The sequence below is a fragment of the Battus philenor genome, unplaced genomic scaffold (genome assembly GCF_028537555.1).
Source record: "Battus philenor isolate CCGP_79_NKW_IND1 unplaced genomic scaffold, ilBatPhil1.0.hap1 SCAF_18, whole genome shotgun sequence".
NCBI lineage: Eukaryota > Metazoa > Arthropoda > Insecta > Lepidoptera > Papilionidae > Battus > Battus philenor.
This window is the reverse complement of record NW_027181680.1, coordinates 2,892,619-2,914,405: the sequence shown is the minus strand read 5'-3', so window position 1 is coordinate 2,914,405 and position 21,787 is coordinate 2,892,619. Positions and strand designations below refer to the sequence as shown.

The following is a 21,787-nucleotide window of genomic DNA, read 5'->3' as shown; positions in this document are numbered from 1 at the left end:
AGACGTGCCTCGCGACGGCCCTCCGAGGAATGGTGCTCCCCTACCATGAACGGGGCCTTCGGAGTCGCGGGAGTTTAGGGTGGGGGCCCTAAACTCCCATTAGCTTCGGCGACTCTGAGGCGGACGATGGTTCGACGTGGTCCCGAACCATCGTGATAGTACCACGAGGGTTTCGGGGGTAGTGTATCCACGCATACCCCGGGACGGGCTATCGAAAAATAGCAAGGCGCAAGGGAAGACCGCGTGGCGATCCCTGACCGGGAGATACCGCGGTCCCCCGTTTAGCGCAGAGGGCGACCACCGGGGGGGGTTTTAGTGGGTAGGAATCCCACATACCCCTGTCCTTCCCCCAGAGGCAGGGCATCTTGAATACCGGAAAATTTCCCCCACCGAAACAAAAAAAAAAAAAAAAAATACATTTCTCGTACGTACCATTATAACAACCATCTTCTTGCCCATTGAGAAAATATCTAATCATAATAGTTTTATATGTCGATTATCTTATAGAAAACTCTTTCAAAGTCACTCTACATACTATTTTGGCCGCGAGGGTCGCGGGGAATTCCCTTCTAAGGCATAATTTAATCTATGAACCATTTGTTAAATAGGCTCCAATACAACGCCAAAAACTCGAACAGCCTTTAAACCTAGTCACTCCATGCAGTGTTCGGTTAAGCCTTCCAGTCCGCTGAAACTAATATATTAAGTAAGAAAAGGGACTAATATATAGCTACTTCCGCTATGCAGCAGTAGTCGGGCCATGAAGTGCACGTGCAGACTACTGCTGCATAGCGGAAGTAGCTATATATATTAGTCCCTTTCTTACTTAAGATGGAATTCCTTAAAGTAACGCCTGAATCTATTAGAGAGGTTTTAAATCATCCGCACCCTGTGCCGTGTTTCTCCCGAACCCGCAGAATATGCAAATGTGGGAGTCGTATATACACTGACGTGATGTCTGAATGAATAATAGGTGTAAGATTTTGTGGGCGAGCGTAGCCGACGGGCGAACTTAGTGTGCCGAATTAGTGCAGCGAGCACATGCACGCACCGGTGACGCGGGCGCAGACCTTTTGTTACTTTTGTTTCTTTTGTTTCTTTTATTTCTTTTGCGCCTTTGTTCTATTGCCCGCTTTCACTCGGTCGCAGAGCACATTGCGCCCCAGAGTCCTACGACGAATGCACGTCCTTTTGCTCGCACTCAAGCGCTAATAAAAATTTGTTCGTGTGTTAAATAAATTAATAAAGTGTTACAAACGTCTTTTAATAAGCCACTAACCCTTTACAAACGTCACTTGAATAGCAATGTAAGTCGGACAAAAAAACTTCAAGTATTACTAAGCAATCTTTCATTTCTTTTTATATTCCGCAAAGCCAAAATGCCCTCGATACTAACAGTCAAAAGGTAGATACCAGAGTGACTTACGCCTGGGTTCCTGCTCGACGACGGACTCGAGGAAGTCCTGCGGCGTCATGTACAGCTGGCCGCCGTGCTCCACGCTCGCGAACTTGATGAAGCGCCGCTCCCGTGACGTCAGCTTCACCGACTTGGCCAGCTCCTCTGGTTGCTGCAACATAATATTAGCCTTAAGTCTTTTGTTTGCGTATATGTTCTTTATGCTTCTCTACGTGCATTAAACACTTTTTATAATTACTTCACACACTACATCTTGTTAATTTAAGAAATATTTCATACGTATAGTGTAAATGTTTTAAAGATTTTACACTTTTACACCTATAACCAATCATCCTGTATGTATTATACGTTTTATAAAACGCGCGTTGACATTTAAGTCTAAAGATATTTGAGCTGTTTATTTTGAAACTGGTATAAGTCACTTTTTGAAGTTGTGATATTTTTTAAAAATGAAAAGATACCGATCAATTGTATTTGATGTTGCTATTAACTCGATGAAAAAGTGAATAATGCCACTTTTAAAATAAATGAATTTTTTTAAAAAGTTTGCAAATGTTCGTTTTTTTTTTCTTATAAAAAATAATTTATAAACGACCTTTTTTTGCTCCCTGCCAATTGCGTCAATGTAAATCCTCCTTGCTTCATTAAGATACATTTAAAACAAAATTATTCAAAAAGTTGCCTCTTTATTTTTAAGATATCTTCAGAGCCGAGTAAAATGAAATATGCAGGAGCGACTTCAAAGAGCCTCAAAGAATGCCCGGGTCGAGTCGCGGGTCAAACGGTAAATAATTCCCGCTTTTACGTTAAAAGAGGAAGTCATCTTAGTTATTAGTTATTCAACGCCCCGTACACGATGAAGGGCACGGTGGGCGTAAGTTTATAGCTACTCGTAAGGACTGTGTTGTCCTGGCTACAAGTTAATTTCAATAATTTATCAAGCGAAAGTCGATGTTATAAACGGAATCTGAACTCCAGCATACTGCAATTTGTGTATTAGTTACCTCTAGGCCAGTGATTCCCAAAGTGGTCTACATCGACCCCTAGGGGTCTACGTCAGCGAAAAAAAATTTGGGGGTCCACAGACTGGACATCATTAGCCGAGGAGATTTAAGATTAACCCTTATAAAATTGACGCCAAATGTTGATAATTTTTAGAGCATCAGGTTTATCCTTCTCACTAAAAATATTGACTTATTGCTTATGTTATTTTATTTACAGTTTATTTAATGTCACGTATATTTTATATGACAGATACAAAATTTTAATTTGAGTAGTTTTAATTTAAATTCAATTAATAAATGTATAAATTAACACGTGTTTTTACTTTAAGTTTTTGATACTAAACTTCACTACAGTTAGAAATTTACAGGAAATCAATATCAGGTAAGTAGGGGGTCTACCCAACACAGAAAAACATGGCAAGGGGTCTACGACACAATAAAGTTTGGGGAACTCTGCTCTAGGTGAAGTATATTACCTATCTACATATATATAATGCAGTATCAGTTTCAGGTTTTAGACGCTCACTGCTAGGCGTGGGCCTTTTCTAAAGATATCTATGGAATAATATACCATAATCGCCACTATTGGCAGGCGAGTTGGCGAACACAGTGTTGTATTATGGTACGCAGAAGACGATATTGCCCATCCTTTGGAAAAGGCAGTGGCAATCCTGTATAATTAATGCACAAAGTGCAAATTATATAAGACTATAACTCAGGAACCTAACCCGCGACCTACAAACGCAAGTCTGAATCCTTTACCGCTGCTCTGTTTTGTGTATTAGTTATCTATAAGCTAAGTGGTTTGGCCATCTTTATATGAATAACATTTTCCTCATCTTTGTGTAAATAAATGATTTATGTGCTTAAGTATGATATATTAGAAAAACCGAATCAAAACCGATTTTGGTACAGTTTTTCAGCAGGAATAGATTATGTGCACATGTTAGTACACAATTGATATGGCATGATAATATTATTTTATTTGTAAGAACAATACACAGAAGAAACAGACTATATTTGTTGTAAAGAGTAACAGATGTTGTGAAGAACGAAAGATGCTGAAAAAAAAAATACGAAGCACAAAAGAAGAAATTAAAACTGAACGCAAAAGTCAAAAGTGAAAAAATCATTTACTCTTGTAAACAAAGTTTCTATATCACATGTAGGGGTGAACAAAAAGTCCCAAAAAAATTTCGTCATAAAAAGGATAAACAAGGGTCAATATATCATATATCACTGTCAAGTGCGCGGGTAGTCAGACTATTTAATCATTGGGTCTTGTGTTCTAAAATAAATAATAAATTCAAGGATTGTGAAAACTTTTGATTTTTGTTTGAGTAAATATAAAGCATAATATATATATATATATACATATATATATACATATACATATATATATATATACATATATATATACATATACATATATATATATATATGCTATTCGCCTAGAGATAACAGATCTGAATCTCCAAGTCTCATAAACAGTATTATTTTTATTAACTGTAAACCGTGTTTCCATGTGTTTACTATATAGGGAGTTGGATTAATATTGCATTTGTTCGGTTCGGGTGAAATTAAAATGCATTTAGTCACTTAAAGTCGTCTTGGTGATTCGAAACAGAGAAGAAACTTCTGTCCAAATGAACACGCATGGTTTAGTGTTACGCAAACGACCGCCCGCTACCTTTGTGATAAGCGTAGCGATTTAGAATCGACAAGCTGTAACTTTTATCTAGTTAGATTATTATTGACATATCTAAAATTACAAAATTTTTCATTCTCGTAATTAGGTTGTCAGGTGTAGTTATAAACTGTACATCCGTCAGCAACCAAAACTTCAGAGAAATAATTAAAAGAAACATTCCAATGTGCCACAAAAACAACAAAATAATTACCAAAAGTCAAAAATTGTTTTACCAAATATGCATATGATACTTATTTTTTCATTAACGTATTTGTGTGTATGATTCAAGTTTGTTTGTGTGAGTTTAAGTGTATGACGAAATGCACAGAATTTGTGTAGTGCAATCATAATTTTTCTTCGAGAATCTGATAAATACTGATATTAAATATAGTATTTCTTAAAAATAAAGAAAAGACACGTTTCTAAGCTATTTTGTTGGACAAAGCTTCGCCAGTCGAAGTAGGAATATTAAATTTATTACGTAACTATACGACAATTCGCAATCGTTCATCATATTTAAATAAATGAGATGTTCTTTAGGTTCTATAATTGATTTCGATTTTTTTTATTCTATTGAATCGAGAAAGCATGACTTATGGTCGTCAAGAATCCATCTTTTTCATAAACCAAGTATAATAGCCATACGATGTAGAATGAGCTTAGTTAAAAAGTTAATTCATTTTACGTTTTAGTTGTTTTGTTACCATAAAGTTATAATCGGTTTAGATTTTTTCAAAAATCTAAGGTAATTAAAAGGAATTAGATGATCAGTTTTTTGGTCAGAGTGGAAAAATTTCTGCAGTAACAGAAGCCTTGGAAAAAGTCCAATGTTATAACAAGTAAACGATAAAATGGCATCATACCTAAACTTCAAAAAATATCTTCATCTTATATATGAAATACGAAAAATCTTTTTTCATCTAAAATTTTCATTGACTATTTGTGATATTAAAATATTTATACAAATTACAATTTTTTAATTAGAATATAAAAAAAACATTGCTTGTAAGTTCCCGCTCCTCTCCGCTAATATGTGAGCATCCTAATCGGAGACAAAGATAAGGCGCGTTACGGAAATAGCTCGTGTCGAACAAAGCTCTTACTCGTAGCTATTCTTTCTCTAACAACTTTCCTTCCGAATATTATTTTTATGGCGAGGAATGCGGAATGCTTTTCTTCCGCGTATCGGGTTTCTAATGCTTTTTATGGAGTATCGGTTGTTGTAACCCTTTCGGTATATATCGAACGTATATCAAAAGTGTGGGCGTTGTCTATGTGCTATTATAATATGGTAATAAAAGAGCAAATTTAAAAAAGTTTCATCATTATAATTTTTTCAACAACAGGACGTTCACTGCTGAACAAAGGCTTCCAAACATTTCCAATGGGACTGGTAAGATTTTGATAAATATTTATTCTAAATTTATTTATAAAACATTTCACGTATTTATTATTGATGCTTTATTGAAATTTTATTATATCTTGTATTGACATTTAACACAGCTACTACTACTAGCTTCAGCGACTTCAGGTAGACGAAGGAACGACTTGGTCTCGAATTATCGTGATAGCATAACGAGGGTGGGGTAATTTGAACAAAGCATACAATCCAATGCACAGTGCGAGGGTATACATAAAGAACTTCCACACGGTGTTAAAGAGGTCCGCCACACAAACAAAGACCCTAGAGTATGACCACCGAAAAGGTTTTTATTATCATCGTTTCAGCTGTGGGATGTGCACTGCTAATTTTAGCCTCCATCTTATTCTCCGCTTCCATATTTTATGTGTGGACGCCCTACGGTGCGCAAAATTAAGCTAAATATTCATGTGCTCGTCTCAAAAGGCAGGGTATCATTGTCAACCTGAAGGTTCTCTCCTTGGATTAAAAAAGGTTTCGTTCAAGTTAAGGCTTGACTAAAAAGGCGTCAAGATTCGATGTTCAACTTATTCGGCCAACCAGCAAGCACGGAATCACTATCAAGCCTTCCTCACCGTGAGATTCGTAAATTAAAAGAATATATCTCTTATCGACCGCAATAAATCGTTCTTGTATCCAAATCGCTATGTTACGCCTCTCGATGTCCGCTTCCCCGGCCGTTTAGCCGCGACAAATATGACAATAAATCAGCTGAACCACCCCAAAAGTCGGTAAATGTGACAAAATGAGCGCAGTAAATCTTCCCCGGGGTAGTAACGAATCGCCTTAAGGATATTTCAGTGCAAGTTAAATTTCTTTACAATTGCCTATAATAGAAACAATATATTTTGTTTCTGTTACCAACGTCGAATTGTTTTTCTTGTTAAGACATTGCATGCTATGATAATTTTTACTCTTTCCAAGTTTTTTTTCACTTCTAATTTTTATTGGTAGTCTTTATATTACAATGTTTTTTTTTTCCGTTTACTGTCCGCAGACAGTTGGCGAATGGTTTGCCGCTATTTGATACGGATCTTTCTTCTCCCAGCTACAAGTCACGACTGCGTTTTGTTATATACAGTTTCTATGAGTAAATACAGTTACAATTTATATATGTGGACAATAAAATATAATATACATTACTTTCTACCTTAATTATATTTCAAGTCGCTGCGCAAGCGCTACAGACTGTTAAATGCCTTGAAGTTTAGGACAACGTGCCGGCCAATTCATCAAATGATCTGACGTCAATTTTTTCCTGAGGAGGTACGTTGAACGGAGTTATATTAAGTTTTTCACATAATGTCACGTGGTTACGTCTTTTGGATTCGAATCGGGAGCGGTGTTTGAGTAGGCGGTGAAAAGTTTGTACTGTACTGTACATGGGCAAATCGTTATCGATTATTTTAAAACTATGCAGTACCCGTGTCAGCTTAGCAGTTGTGCCAGATGAAAAGACGTTTTGATGAGTTAGGGTTCAATTCTTTTGGTATTTTTCTCATGACGTAGAAAAGTAAAAACTCTTAACGACCTAGAGTGTAAAATAATACGTATAATAATTTATAAGTTTTACCATTATATTATCATTTTCCTTTTCCGCCTAATCTATCATTTTGTTAGAATTGATTGACTGGTAATAGGTAGAACAAGCAGCTGCTGGGCCTTACGGTTCTGGAGGAAGACCACGGACAGGCGACCGCAACATGAGACGGTCGCCAGACACTGGATGCAGTACGCTTTCAACCATTCCTCCAACATTGGATGATTTACAGCTGAGATGATGATGTTCGAATTACTACAGATTTTAATATATTGATTATAATTAGTGTATATTGCGTACACAACACAAAGGTGTACATTACCATCTAGATGGACTACGAACTCAGAACAGCTGCAGATGGAGGAGACTAGAGGCGCACGAAAGAATTCATCTGTAGCACAAATCTCTTAGACTTATTTATCGCATCGTCGTTCAAAGTGTGGAGTTAATAAAGTGCGTTTAGGTATTTTTATGTGCATTCTAGTCAGTCCACCGCACATCCGGACTCGTCTAATTAATGTCTTCCAGATGTAATTATTCGTCGTTTAATCGACATTTAATCGATTCAGTTTTGTTTTACTGCGCAATAGTTAAATTAACTATAGTCATTTTTGTTTCATAATAAAAAATTAATTTTCGATTTTAAAGAGTTTTTTAACAAGGTAATATGCAATAATACGTTATTAATTCAAAATTAAAAGTAAAAAATATAGAATTCAAAATACAATGAACATTGTCATTTTTTTGACTGAGTCTATTATCTGTTCGGATGATGAATACCTCAGAATTGTGAACATACGAAAGAAACTCAGGGGAATTATTAATTTACGCAAAAGTATTTTAATGTACATATAGATACAGGCGAATACAAAATTCTCTGAATTCTGGTGTCTTCTATTAAATCATTTACAGTGTAGTAATTCTTAACACATCAATGTATTTTGACAATTTTTTATTGAACTTTGTTTGGGATCCTATGGCATATACATTGGCAATAAAAAGATTTATTCTAAGATTAATTATGATATTTACATTGTGTATTGTATTGGTTTCACATGAACAGTTTTTTTGGTAAATATGTTATTCAACTTCTTTTTTTATTTGCTCACTCTTCTTATGTCCGTCTAAATATCTCTCACTCTTTCTCTTTTTTTCTTTTCAATCTATTACATTTCATACATCGCCTCTTTTTCTTGTCATTTCCTCCTGGACAGCTTTTTTTTTACATTTTTTTTGTTATTTTGTGTATTTATATCTTTAACAATTCTACTGACAGTTTTTATCTTCTTTTATTCATACAACTTTATCTTCGTAAATTTTTATTTATTACTTATATTTGTATCACAGTCATTTGTTATACCTTATTATCTTACCTGTTTTGAAAATAATTGAGAAATTGTTGAGAAACTTTAGTCTTGAATACCTAAACACTTCGGCGTTCTTCTACCTCAAATTCAGTCAAAGAGTATTTATTGACTTTAAAAACTACATTATTTTTAATCTGTTCAAGTTACTCTGACTACTAATTCTTAGAACTTTGGAGTCCCATTTAACACGGAAGATGGCAGTGTTCGATTCCGAGTTAATTTATAGTCTGTATTTCAATAGACACGATGGCGTTCGGAAATGATATCTAATTAGCGAAATATTCTTGGATTTATTAGCCTCTGTTCAATCTGATCACAGCTGCGGCGAGGTTAACACATAATTCAGCTGCCTATGCATCTCATTATATTCAACCAATTATTGAAGACTATAAGAGTATACAAGTTCTACAACAGTAGTATATTGTATATTAATTAATTTATTATTTTCTTAGAATCACATACAGTGACAACTTATTTGAGCCATGTGAACACGGCTTTCTTATTTAATTTAAGACTTCATAAAATTAAAATAAAATACAATTTCGTTTAAGGTCTCTTAATTATCTTGTATTAAATTTAGGTTCCTAGTTCATTAAACAAAAATTTAAAGAAAAGCTTAGTAATGAATTGTTCTGTGACTTTATAAAGGTGAAATAAAAGTGATAACAAAAACCCGTAAGTGTTTGTTGTAGGCACTTCTATGATCAGAGCGAGTTTTGAATGCTTGAAGGATGGTTTTATAGAAAAATTCTAATTCTACTTTCTTTACAATTCGACTCTTGAGTATTCTGAATATAAGAATACGGAATAATGAATAAATCATTTATACGACAAAACCAATAAATAACGAAATACGTAAAAATATCCCAGCGGAAAATTCCATAAATGTACATCTTGATCCTTCCAAAGGATCCATAGAACACTTGTTTTATCTTTTATGTAGTTAAGGAACCTATTTCGGCCAGTGATAAGGATATTTCTCACGGTTATAATCCTAATCCTGTACCGTTACGTTTATGTTCTACAGATATCTACCGGATGCCGTGTGGTTTAATTGAGATCGTTACGGATTATGCATCGTCGCTTAGTTGATTGATGTTGAAGACAATCATATTTAAGTTTACGGTTTAGTTCGGGATTTTAAATTTACTGTACAGAACTTCGTGTATTTGTTCATCTGTACCGCCAAACATTATTGCATGAGTAACACTGTATTACTAGTAACTTAGTCATTAAAAAAATACACACTTTAAATACAACACAGATTCTGATGTTTCTTAAATAAAAGTTAAGTGAATTAAAAATTATCACGGTATATATTCGATATCTAATTGCCTGGTTCAAAACAAATGAAGGATGCGCAAATAAGGAGCTTTTGCTATACATTTTATATGCTACATATAACTTGTAAATTTGTTATATTATCTTAATGATTAAAGAATTCAGTTTTACTTTTCATATTATTATTACGTTTTATATGCAATCGCCTTAATTTTTCAGTATCGTGTATCGATTGGGAGAATAGATGAAGCAATAGTCCTCATTTATACCGATGTTATAAATAAATCATATAACAGGTAGGTGGTGGAAGTCGTCCCACTCTGACTGCAATACGTAACGCAAACCAAGACTTAATTGCTATCAATTTAAGTGAGGATACGTACTCCGATAGATAATCCGGAGCGTTCCGGCAACGGGTGTCGTGGGGCCGTGTCCAACGCAAACTTACGCGTTTAAGTAAACGGCCATTATCGCGCGAGATAGGTGCGCATTAAATTGTTGTTCTATTGCGTACAGGGTGACAATCATTTATTGAAGTTGGGGACAAAGTGTGTTTGACATGCGAGACATCATCATCATCTCAACCAACAGACACTCATTGGAAGGCATCCTCCCTAAAATCTGTGATAATGGTAGCTCTGTCTTTACTGGGCATTTTAGCACCCTTTGACATTTTGTACAACAACGGGGCTTCCGAGGACCAAGTGTCAATTTGCCTGGTAAAACATCCATGGGGAGAGAGGAGAGGGGGATTATATACCACAATCGCCACGGCTGGCAGGCAGGTTGGTGATTGCAGTGTAGTATTATGGTACGCTGAGAATGCTTCTGCCTAACTGATCACTCTGTCGCTTTGTACAAAATCCACGGCACATATTGTTATCTGTTATATTCAAGACATGCACCGAAATAAACATAGTTGTTACAACTTGTCTATACAGAGGTTATATTTTAACTTATCGATTTACAAATCAAATTTTCGTATAAAGGCTTATTAGTTTATGTGAAGGCTTTAAAGAGGTTAATCTATAGCTTATTTACTGTATTTATATACACGGTACACTCTACTTAAAAATCAAAATTTTCAGAAATAATAAATAACTTAATGATAATATAGTAAAAGTGATTACAAAATTCGTATTGCATAATAAAACTAATTGTTGTTTTCTATCTGTCCTTGCAGACTTTGTACTCTCATAATTTATTGGCCTGTGATGTAAGAAGTTATTTCAATAAAGTTGTAGAGTGATCAATTTACACAGGATGGTTAATGATAGATCAAAGCAAAAAATTTTTTTCCATTTACACCTTTAATCAATTACTCTATATACGAGTATTAGGAGTCAGTATTATGTTTCTCAAATTAGTTTATTTATGTGGCGTGACCTTATCATACAATAACTATACTATATAATACAATATTATTATTATGTTTATTCATAGGTTATTCTTTACAAAGGTTTTATTAACAAAAAAGATCTATGTAACCTTAAAAAATAATAAAATTAAAATCTCTTCATACAAGTAGATATTTACGTGTGCTTTTGAAGCGTCATTTAATTTAACATTATGAGTAGCAACATCAGGTCGAAATGCTGATCTGTCGATAAGAGCCGGCTTTTAAGTTAAATTTAAATTACTAAAGAATAAAATGTAAACAATGTATATGAGTCAACAAAGAAACTTCCAAACATTGGATCAATACAAACCTCTTGAATGCTATAGTAAAATTTATTTAGTAACTCACTTTTAATTTTAATAATAAAACAAAGAGAAGGATAGACGAAATTTAGGCGTTACTAGTTTATTTTTATTTCTTGTATTTATCAAGTGTCTGCCAATATTTTCATAAATTATGGCACATAGATAATATGTTATTAAAAATGCATTACGAAGCCACCGTTAAAATTCCAATTTCTTTAATAACACCTTTCAGGGAATCCCTTGCTTTTGAATTATATACATAATATTAATAGCAAAAAAATAACAAAAAATAGGGGACGTTGGTAGTGTATTCACAAGGCATCGTAAAAAAACTAGCTGTACCAAAGTTTCTATTGCAAAACGTCTCCACTTCATTTGTAATTAGATTTTTTGTTAAAATTCCGCTAAATATTATTGAACTACCCTTAAAATATTGAAAACGCTTAAATTGATGGAAAGAGTTTTTACTCCTTAAAAGAATATTGTAGGAATCCTTGGCAGTGATGTCGCTTCATTATTCTGAATTCATTTAGGCATCCGATAAAGTGTATATATATAAATCTATGATGTTAAACTATTGAAAGATGTGCTGTTGTAGTTTCTTCCTGCTTCTTCTCCACAACTATAACACCTTGCAAAGCAGAGTGGAGACAAAAATAAAATAGATTAAAAAATAATAACAAGTTGACGATCAATAAAAGTTTTGTTAAGAGTAAAGTTCAAAAACTGAATTTTATGTTTATTGTTAATATAAATAAATATATTGAGTCATACTTGTAATATATTAGTGCATGACTTCATGGTAACACTAATGAAGGAATATTTACTATTTAGGAAGAACCATTGCTAAGTGGGGCAGCGAGAAATATGAAAGCGTCTAGAGACTCAACAATTATAACTTGATTTAAAGCCGGAGAATTAATCGCGGCTTGACGTACTAACTTATTATGTTAGTAAGTGGACGACTCCGTATTAATCACTTTCTTATACCTATTATAAAAAAATAAAAATGAAACGCCAAATGTGTTAGATGCGAAACTAGATTACTATTCGATCAATTAAGAATTTTTTAATATCAAAGCATGAGGAATGTTCTAATGTAGAAAACAAGTAGAAAATATGTGGGGAAAAGTTCTTAAAACTAGACTTTTCATTCTACATAAAATTGAATATAGTAAATTAAAGATCCATACTTATCACACGTGTGATGTGTAGCAAAGTATAAGAAGGCGTGTTTTTAAATAGCCTCCGCTGTTGGGTAACTCTCGATCCCTCGCCCATGTGTGGAATAGAGATTATTAGAATTACATGTTCGGTTAAGGATTTCTCATACTCCTTCTTTTCACCCGATTGACTCCTACTGCACGGTAAAGGACTCCTTCGGAGATCACAACGATGACAGTTCCTGCGCTGCTCGCATCCGAAGGCTTTAACTATGTCGTCAGGCAACCTAGCGGAGTGTCTAATCACCTATTCTTTCGCGCTTTCCTTTCGTCCTTCACATAAATCTTGCAAAATTAAAACAAAGGCGTAAGTAATAAAATATTTAATTTCTTCTATCGATTACGAATTGTATATAAATCATTGTAGATATTTTCCACTTCGGTTAGTTTCGAGTGTTCACTTGTCTACGTAATAAGAAAAACTAAAAGATCTCAAATTAAAGGAGTCTTGAATCCAATTGAGTTCTTTCATAATGGCATCGTTCAACTTAAAGATACATTGTAAGTAAGAAAAGGACCAATATTTAGCCACTTCCGTACATGCAGTGGTAGTCAGCCCGCCAGCCCGCTGATAAGTGCGTATGCGGCAGACAATGCGAATCACACAACCGCCACCGCCAAATTACTCAACACGTGTTTCACCCCTCCACGGGGCATCTTCAGGAGTTATGTTACACTGATTAGTGCCAAACACAGAGTCACATGTGGGGAAGTGGCTAAATATTGGTCCTTTTCTTACTTAGGATGGACTTCCGCAAGGTAACGCCTGATTCCATTAAATATTAAAGAAACATTACCAAGCGTATCCTGAATTGAAAAGAATTTACAAAAAAGCAGTCGGCTTTTTTGTGACCATTTTCATAAACATTGTATCACACCACATAACATTGTATTTCATACCATAGACGCCCATGGCAAAGGATAGTCCTCCCCCAAAGATGTCTTTGGAGGAATATACCATAATCGCTACGCTCGGCGGGCGGGTTGATAATCGCGGTATTGTACGCAGAGAACGCTGCTGCCCATCCCCTGGAAACTTGTTTGTTAGCGGTAGCAATCCCATATAATTATTGCACAAAATGTGAATTATAAAAGTACTGTATCCTGGGAATCGAACCTGTGACCAACGTTCGCAAGTGAGTCCTCTACCGCTGGGCTACAGCTCTGTAACCTAATGTATGACGTAAAGAACATAAATTTAAATAAAAAATGTCTCATCTCGAATTATACGTAACGCCCTGAGTAGACGTGAGCAGGTTCAAATGACAGTATGCAGATCACATAGCGCGTAGAATAAATGGTCCTGATACCATAAAACGTAAAGCGCAGAATAGAACGCCCCCGGGTCAGAGGGCTGCTTCTTATCCTATAGCCCGGATATAGGTGACCTATACCAAGCAAATGCGTTCTATTTTTAAAAATTACGTTATGAATGTTACTTTTTAAATTTGGAGACAAAGATTAAGGCATCGACTGTAGACAGATCCATAAAATAAATCAAATGTTACCATTATAGAAATATAAACAATCACATGTTTTTATAATTCATTCAAAAATTAGTCTTCATCAACAGTTGATTGACAATGTGTAATTTGCAACTGTAAATGTCACAATTAGAGAAAAAAAACATTGACATACTGGAAATGGCGGACTCACTTTTTAAAATAATTTTGAAAAAATTAAGACTCGTAAAGGTAAATTGATTCCGTAATACATGTCAAATGTTGCTATTATATAAAATCAAAAATAAACATTTTTGATTTCAGTAGCTAGCAACAAACGAGTGTAGGGTTACCAAACAACTGCATCTTGTGTTCGTACTTGCGTTAATGGCGTCGTACACGCATGATGGATTGGCCGGCTCGCCTTTATTGCCATTTGAAATGCGGGACATTAGTTATACGCTGTAACGAGCCGACTGTGCACCGTCACAGGAGGCTGAGATATGTTCGCTGATCTTGCGATACCTCATGTATATACACGTACATATACATAGATATAAACGTCAGATATATATCTTCAGTAGTTTTCGTCAAAGCTGATATAACTCTTAAAACACACCTAAATGGAGATAGAAACTTAAGATTACTTAGAAATACACCATAGGTTCCAGGGTCACGAAAATACAACTTTTTCAAAAGAAAATTGAACAAACTAAACATTTAAAAATAAAAATAATATAACTCTGCCAATAAAAAAATTGCAATAATATTACCATGTAACACGTAAAAATTTATACAAATTTATTATTCTCTTTTACAAAAAGTACAACACATTATATTACAACACACTACGTAATTGAAACTGAACTCTAAAGTTAGCAAAACAAAGTGAAAATAAAACTGTATTCAAATTGCGTTGATTTTTAGTTAGAAAGGGAATCCTCGAGTTTTGATGGCATGGCGCGATTACAAGTGTTGCCATGTTTTAGAAAAAAAAAGAAATTTAAAAAAAAAAGACTCGAACCCAAAACAACGCAACCTCGAAAATCTAACGACGAACAGTAAAAATTAGTACTAATTAAGCAGCGACGCAACTTCGAAAAAAACGCAAAACGAAACGACGCAAAGCGAGGTATTGGTGTATTGCTTGACATTTGTCCTGATGTGAGTATCCATACTGTTCTTGGTGCCTGACGAAAGCTATTTCATATAATTAAAAACTCGACAGTAAAATAAGAAACAAAGATAAAGATATGTTTGTTATCCTTGTTAATGTTTTTATTTCGCAAGCCATAAATCTAATTCCATCATAAGATTTTTTAAATGTAGTTTTGATTTTTATTTGTAACTAGCTATTCCCGCGACGTCGTTTGCGAGGAATTAAAAAAGATAGTAATATTTTGTTTAAGAATTTTTCCCAAATTAAAGTAGCCCTAGGTACTCGTTATAACACCAGATACCTACCACTATAAGTTCCGTCAAAACCCGTCCAGTCATTTATGTGATTATCCGAAACAAACAGACAGATAGACGAAAATTAGACAAAAAGTAATGTTAGTAAAAATTTTTTTATTCCGTATATAAATTCATACACAGTTGTAGTAGGCGGTTAATTTTTATATTACAAACAAACAATCCAATTTTATTTATTTATATAGATTTTAAATTGGATTTTACGTTTAGGCTCGCGGATTCTGTTGGTTGATTTCGATGGAACTGGTAAAGCTATAAAGGTAAATAAAAACTTTAAACATCTTTAAAAGATATTTGTATAAAAATTGTGACATTAAACCTTTGTAATTAACGGAACCGGAAATATGATTTTGGCAAATAACCCTCAATTCACAAGCACATCCATAACATGGTGGTATACAACCTTCAGGCTATATTCCTAGTAAATTTAATGGTTTTTATTTCATCATCATGACGTTCACTCCTTTACATAGTTCCTTCCTATGGGTTTACAATAGGACCGGTTTAAAACGCCCTGCACCTAGTGTCTTCTAACTTAATAAGGTCATCTGTCCACCTTGTCCACCCTACGCTGGGTTTGCTTGCATCGTAAGCGACCACGTCTTGAATTCATAAGTCATCACCGGCAACACACATTGGTCAGATTCGTAGGAAAAGTAGAACACTAATGTGAATTAAATAAAGAGAAAATAAATAAAACAGAAAGTTCTTAAATGAGCAAAAATTGTTAAGTAAGAAAAGGACCAATATTTAGTCACTTCCGGACATGCAGAATGCAATGCATGGTATTTATCAGTGGGCTGGTGGGCGGTGTACTTTGTTGCACGACTACTACTGCATGTGCGGAAGTGGCTATATATTGGTCCTTTTCTTACTTAGGATGGACTTCCGCAAAATAACGCCTGATTCCATTAAATAAAAATTGTTTAATTGTAATAAAATGTGAAATTAAATATGTATATTAATAAAATATATTGAATAGAAAAGCAAAAATGCAAGCCAATAATAATAAAAGTAATAAATATTTGTATCTGTAATAGTTGAGGAATGAGGTGATGGAAGGAAAATTATTATGGTGCGGAATACTAGAAAAATCGTAAAACGTAAGACGAAGAAAGAAAAATCATACGACGAATGAAAGATGAGCAAAGAAATAAAAGATTATGTGAAAGAATTAATAGGATTATGATGCCTTGTTCCATAAATATAATATGGGGGAACGAGAAGCCCCTAATAGCTGGATCATAAAAAACACACGCATTGGTCAAAGACCTTCGTCTACAGACATTGCGGGATTCTGGGTGAGAATATGTTTCAAGGTTTTCCGAACACTGTCCATCTAAATTGGATTCGGTGAGTGATCTTTTACCCGAAATTCAACTTACTAAATTGGACGGTTTGTCGCAGGTATATATTGACACCGGAAAGTAATGTCGCTTTAAGTTGAATTCAAACTACTACAGTTTTAACAAGTTTTTATTACTAATCAACAATATATTCACCTTCGTTATCAACAACCTTTCGCTATCTTGTATACAACGTCTTTCAAGTACATAGTGAACCACCGAAAGATAATCAAATATCGTCATGCGCAAAACGATATTACTTTCCGGTTCCCCTGATATATTAGTCTATAACTTCAAGGGGCTACACTTGACGACTACTTGAGTAGGCCTGACATGGACATTAGACATCAACATGGTTTTGTCTCTTGAAAATGCTTTCCTGTCCAGTGCCTTCACCATCATCCACTGTACCCAGGTCCTCTAAGGTCTTTGCCATTATGACTAAATCATCAGCAAACTGAAATAGCATAAATTAAATTAAAAATTATTTAATAATTAATGATCAAGACGCCCCCCAAAAATACCAAGGGGGGCCCTCATCAAGAAGGTTACACACAAGGTGACAAGACACGACCCAATCAAGATGGCGCACCGAATAGCAACTGCCAGGAGGCAGAAGCAAGAAGAAAAACACCACACAACAAGACACTGACGACGACTCCAGCACCACCATCGAAGGAGGAAAGAAGCAGCAACATAGCAAGTCTCTCGCAGCGCACCGAAGCGCCGGGGGGCGGCGAATAGTATAGAGTAGAAGAAAGAGTAGAACTCTAAGATCAACGAAGTTGTAAAAGTCCCACAAGGCTAACAACGGAAACGACAACCAGAATACAGAGAATTAATGATCTTCACAATAAAGATTTTTAAGTATAATCATGGTAACCCTACTTCCGTTACATGACACAGTTCGAGACGCGCATCGCATGGCTATTATCACCCTGTTAATCCGCGTTGTTAGCCAACTTAACACTTTTCAATAAAATTATTTATAATTTATTACATTTTGATTGCAAACAGAGAATTTACACATCCCGTTCCAACTATTGTCGGACATAAATATGGCCGCTTGGGTCACTTTCCCGCGTAAATCTGACGTTAGAATTCACGCACCTTTGGTTGCGACATCTGTTAGTTATGTTGCAATTAGCTTTCGTATTGTTTCGATTGTTTCATGAAATTAGTAAAGAGTTCAGCTGCAGTCAAAATACATCTACAAGGATATGTAATGCAAAAAAAATTGGATTACAAATGAAAGGTAATTAATTAATTTTAATTAATAAAAAATTTAAATTTTTGCAGGGGTATAAATTATTAACAATAAAAATAAAGGATGTCTACCCCACAGGTATACAGAGGACCTCCTTAAGGTCCATTAACCAACATTAACCAACCTTGGAAGTTCCTGAGGCAGTTCCTGTGACTGAAATGATGGTGATGAATTATAAGTACATTGTTTTTTAATATTTATATGTCGATTTTGCAACCGATATTTTTTCACGGTGTGCAAGTCTGGAATAAATTGCCTTTTACGATGGGATGGCCGTTTTTAATTCTCGTTTTGCCTATTTTATACGATTTACTTTCTTTTTTTTTGTTTTGACGCACGATAAAGAGTTTAACAAATAAATAATTAAAGCTACATAAAACTTTAATTAAAAGTTGACGAGGATTACGTAAGCTGGCTGAAGACGGGGCGGTGTAGTCGCCGGGCGGTCCGTAAATCACAGCGAGCGGGCCATTAGCCGCCGCGTCTGTACGAGCCTAATACGAACAAATATTTGTAGAATAGATGCGTTCGAAACTGTTGCTTCCAGATTTATGTGATGCGTTCATGATTCCAGAGTCGGACTTGGTAACTTACGTTTTAATTTTAAATTAAACTTACTTAATATTAAAATTTACAATTTAATATAAACCCATATTTATAACCAAGCAAATTGGCAATTGAAAGTGGCAGTGGGTAGATCGTATAACGCACAAAACGAATGCGTTGAAGCCTTTACCCTTAATAGCCTTATTTATCATAGTGATTTTTTTAAATATTACTTTGTTTGCTTGAGGGTCTAGATGAAGGCAAAAATATATATTTTTTTAATTTCGTTGGAAAGAATATTATACGACAGTAAAATACGTACAGCTAACCTATAAAAAAACATAGTAATGTGAACATTCGATTTAAAAGATTGGTATCAAAATTGAAACTCTAGGCTATTAAGGGTTAAGGTTCTGAAGTGAAGACCACGCACCGTCAGACGGCAACCCATAAAATGGACAGACGTTAAGGTTGCTGGAAGACCCTCGATGCAGGCAGATTTAAGCAGTTCCTCTTGGAAATCACTAAGGGAGATCCATGTCCAGCACTGGACGTTCTGTGGCTGATGCAATGATGATGAATACGAAAGGTAATCGCGATGAAACTCATGAAACTCTTAGATAAACAATTTCAAGACGTGCATGACTTTTAAAAGTCAAGAGACCATTACGAAGAAAACAGTCTCCTTTGTTTTAAGGTACACATTTGTATTATTTATTATTTTATATTATTACCAGTAATTTATTTTTAATGCTGTAATTTTCGATAAATTTAAGCATTTAAATTTAAAAAAAATCATAGATATCATTATGATTGATGAAGCTAAACGATTTTTAGTTAAAGCTATGCTGATTTACTCCATTCAGTGAAATATTTTTTCGTATTAAAATATTTATAACATAGCCTGTAATCCTCATTATATATTACAATACATAAGAGTTCTATGTTTGAAATGTATAATGTTTTAAAATACATCTTTGTATTTCTATGGAATACGGTAACACACGTCTCTGATGTGTTAGCTTAGTTTACGCTAAAACAACCAAACTCAATGACAGTACAGACCATCGTCGCCATTTTGAATGTCAATAAACGTTAACTGTCAAGAATAATAGAATAAATGTTTAGTAATTAATGCTCGATCTTATAATCAAATTTAGGTTAAAATATATCAGAATATATAGTACAAAATATATAGTATAATGTACTAATTTTTTGCTATATATACTATAATAGAAAGATTTTTTAAATTTATTACCAAATATATAACTCACAGATATGAGTTTGCTATTACATTCTACGAAGCAACCATGCTTAATTTTGTAAACATGGTGATTTGTATTGGAGTAAATTCATTAAAGGTATAACTTATTTGAAATGTGTGACTTATTTGGGAGCAAAACCTTTTTAAGCTTATAATATTTGAGCTTTTAATTTTAATTATTGAGAGATAATTAACAATAATTAATTTTATTAGTAGTAGTAATAATTCGATTTTGAAAAAAAAATATTTATCATTAGTAAAATCATTGTTTTGAAAAATGGACACCTTTTCTTTATGGATTTTTTTACATAAGCTATACAACAACCCCTTAATATTTCATATACCAATAATCAATCATCTTGTATATGAATATATAGTCATTTTATTCAAGAGGTGCAGGGAAGTAGCCACTTATTTTGCTTCTTAAAAGATGTCCACGAAGCTTTTTTTATTTTTGGTAATAAAAGAAGGTCGCGTAGTGCAATGGTGTTGTGTGAAAAATATGCTGTTACTCTTTCTTGTTTTCTAGAACAAACAGGAAGGAATATCATTTTGAACAATGTGTTAATTTTTATAATGACACTGAAATTTAAGAAAGAACGATTTTATGTTCGTAAAAAGATTAGTAAACATGAGCATTATCAGATCATTTCGAAATTCAAATTTTTGTGTTATTTTTAATGTAATTTTTCAACTGGCCAGTTATTAAAACTTCATCTTATCAAGAGAACACGTATTTATCTTTTTCATAGAGATGACAGAAATGATTATTAAAGACTAACAGATGTAATAGATTTCTTCTCATTTATTCATGGTATGTTATACATTAAAAGCTTGCATCTCCCCCAAAGATCGCGTGGATGACAGGACTTGCGCTGCCCATATCTTCCGACTTCTCTCAACCTTTACTATGTCGTCGACCCAATTAGTAGCGGGCCTACTCATGCCAAGTCTACTGGCTCGTGATCGCCAGACAACTTGCATACTATGTAAGAAAAGGTCTAATATATAGCTACTTCCGCCATGCATCAGTAGACGTGCAATAAAGTGCACCGCCCGCCAGCCCGCTGATAAATGCGTATGCAGCAAACAATGCGAATTACACAACTACCACCGCTAAATCACTCAACACATGTTTCAACCCTCCACGGGGCATCCTCGGGAGTGATGTTACACCGATTAATGCCAAACACAGAGTCACTAGTTGCAGACTAACGTAATAACTTGAAGAAATTATACCGAAATATGATATTCTCTGCCATAAATATAAAAGACTTAAAGCAATTCTTTCAAAATTATGCATCTTTATTTTGGTCTGGACATATTACATATAAAAACACTAAATGACATTAAATAAGCTATAAGATTCATGATTATGCTATAAAAGTATAAGTGAAATGTCATTCTCAAATCTATCAAATATTATCTAAGATAACATAAAACTAGAGGAAAATATAACGTAATTTGCAAACTATTATGTTAAAGCAGGGATGAACAACACGCGGCCCGCTTGCGGCCCGTTAAATATGATTATGCGGCTCGCCAGATATTTCTTAACTTGAATTTATTTTATCGATTATCTCTTATCAATGTATTGTAATAAAATAATTTATAATAAAATGGTAGTATATACTGACCAAAAACAATTAATAAAAAATGACCTATCGATCAAGATTGTGATGCACGATTAGAAAGCTGCCGTATCAATGCCGACTTATATTCAGCTTGTATCGAAAAACATGTGAAACTTTTAACTATAAATTTCGGGTAATGTCGTTTTTCTGTCTTTTATTTTTTAGTTTT

The 21,787-nt window shown here is 34.3% G+C and overlaps 1 protein-coding gene across 2 annotated transcripts in view; it reads right to left on the bottom strand.

Moving 5' to 3' along the window:
- MICU3 (Mitochondrial calcium uptake 3) overlaps positions 1 to 21,787 on the bottom strand; it is a 154,350-nt gene that overhangs the window by 15,658 nt on the left and 116,905 nt on the right. For both annotated transcript variants that reach the window (XM_068763400.1, XM_068763402.1), the window contains exon 2: positions 1,427 to 1,568. In XM_068763400.1, the coding sequence (XP_068619501.1) occupies positions 1,427 to 1,568 (142 nt within the window). The remainder of the gene's footprint in view (positions 1 to 1,426; positions 1,569 to 21,787) is intronic.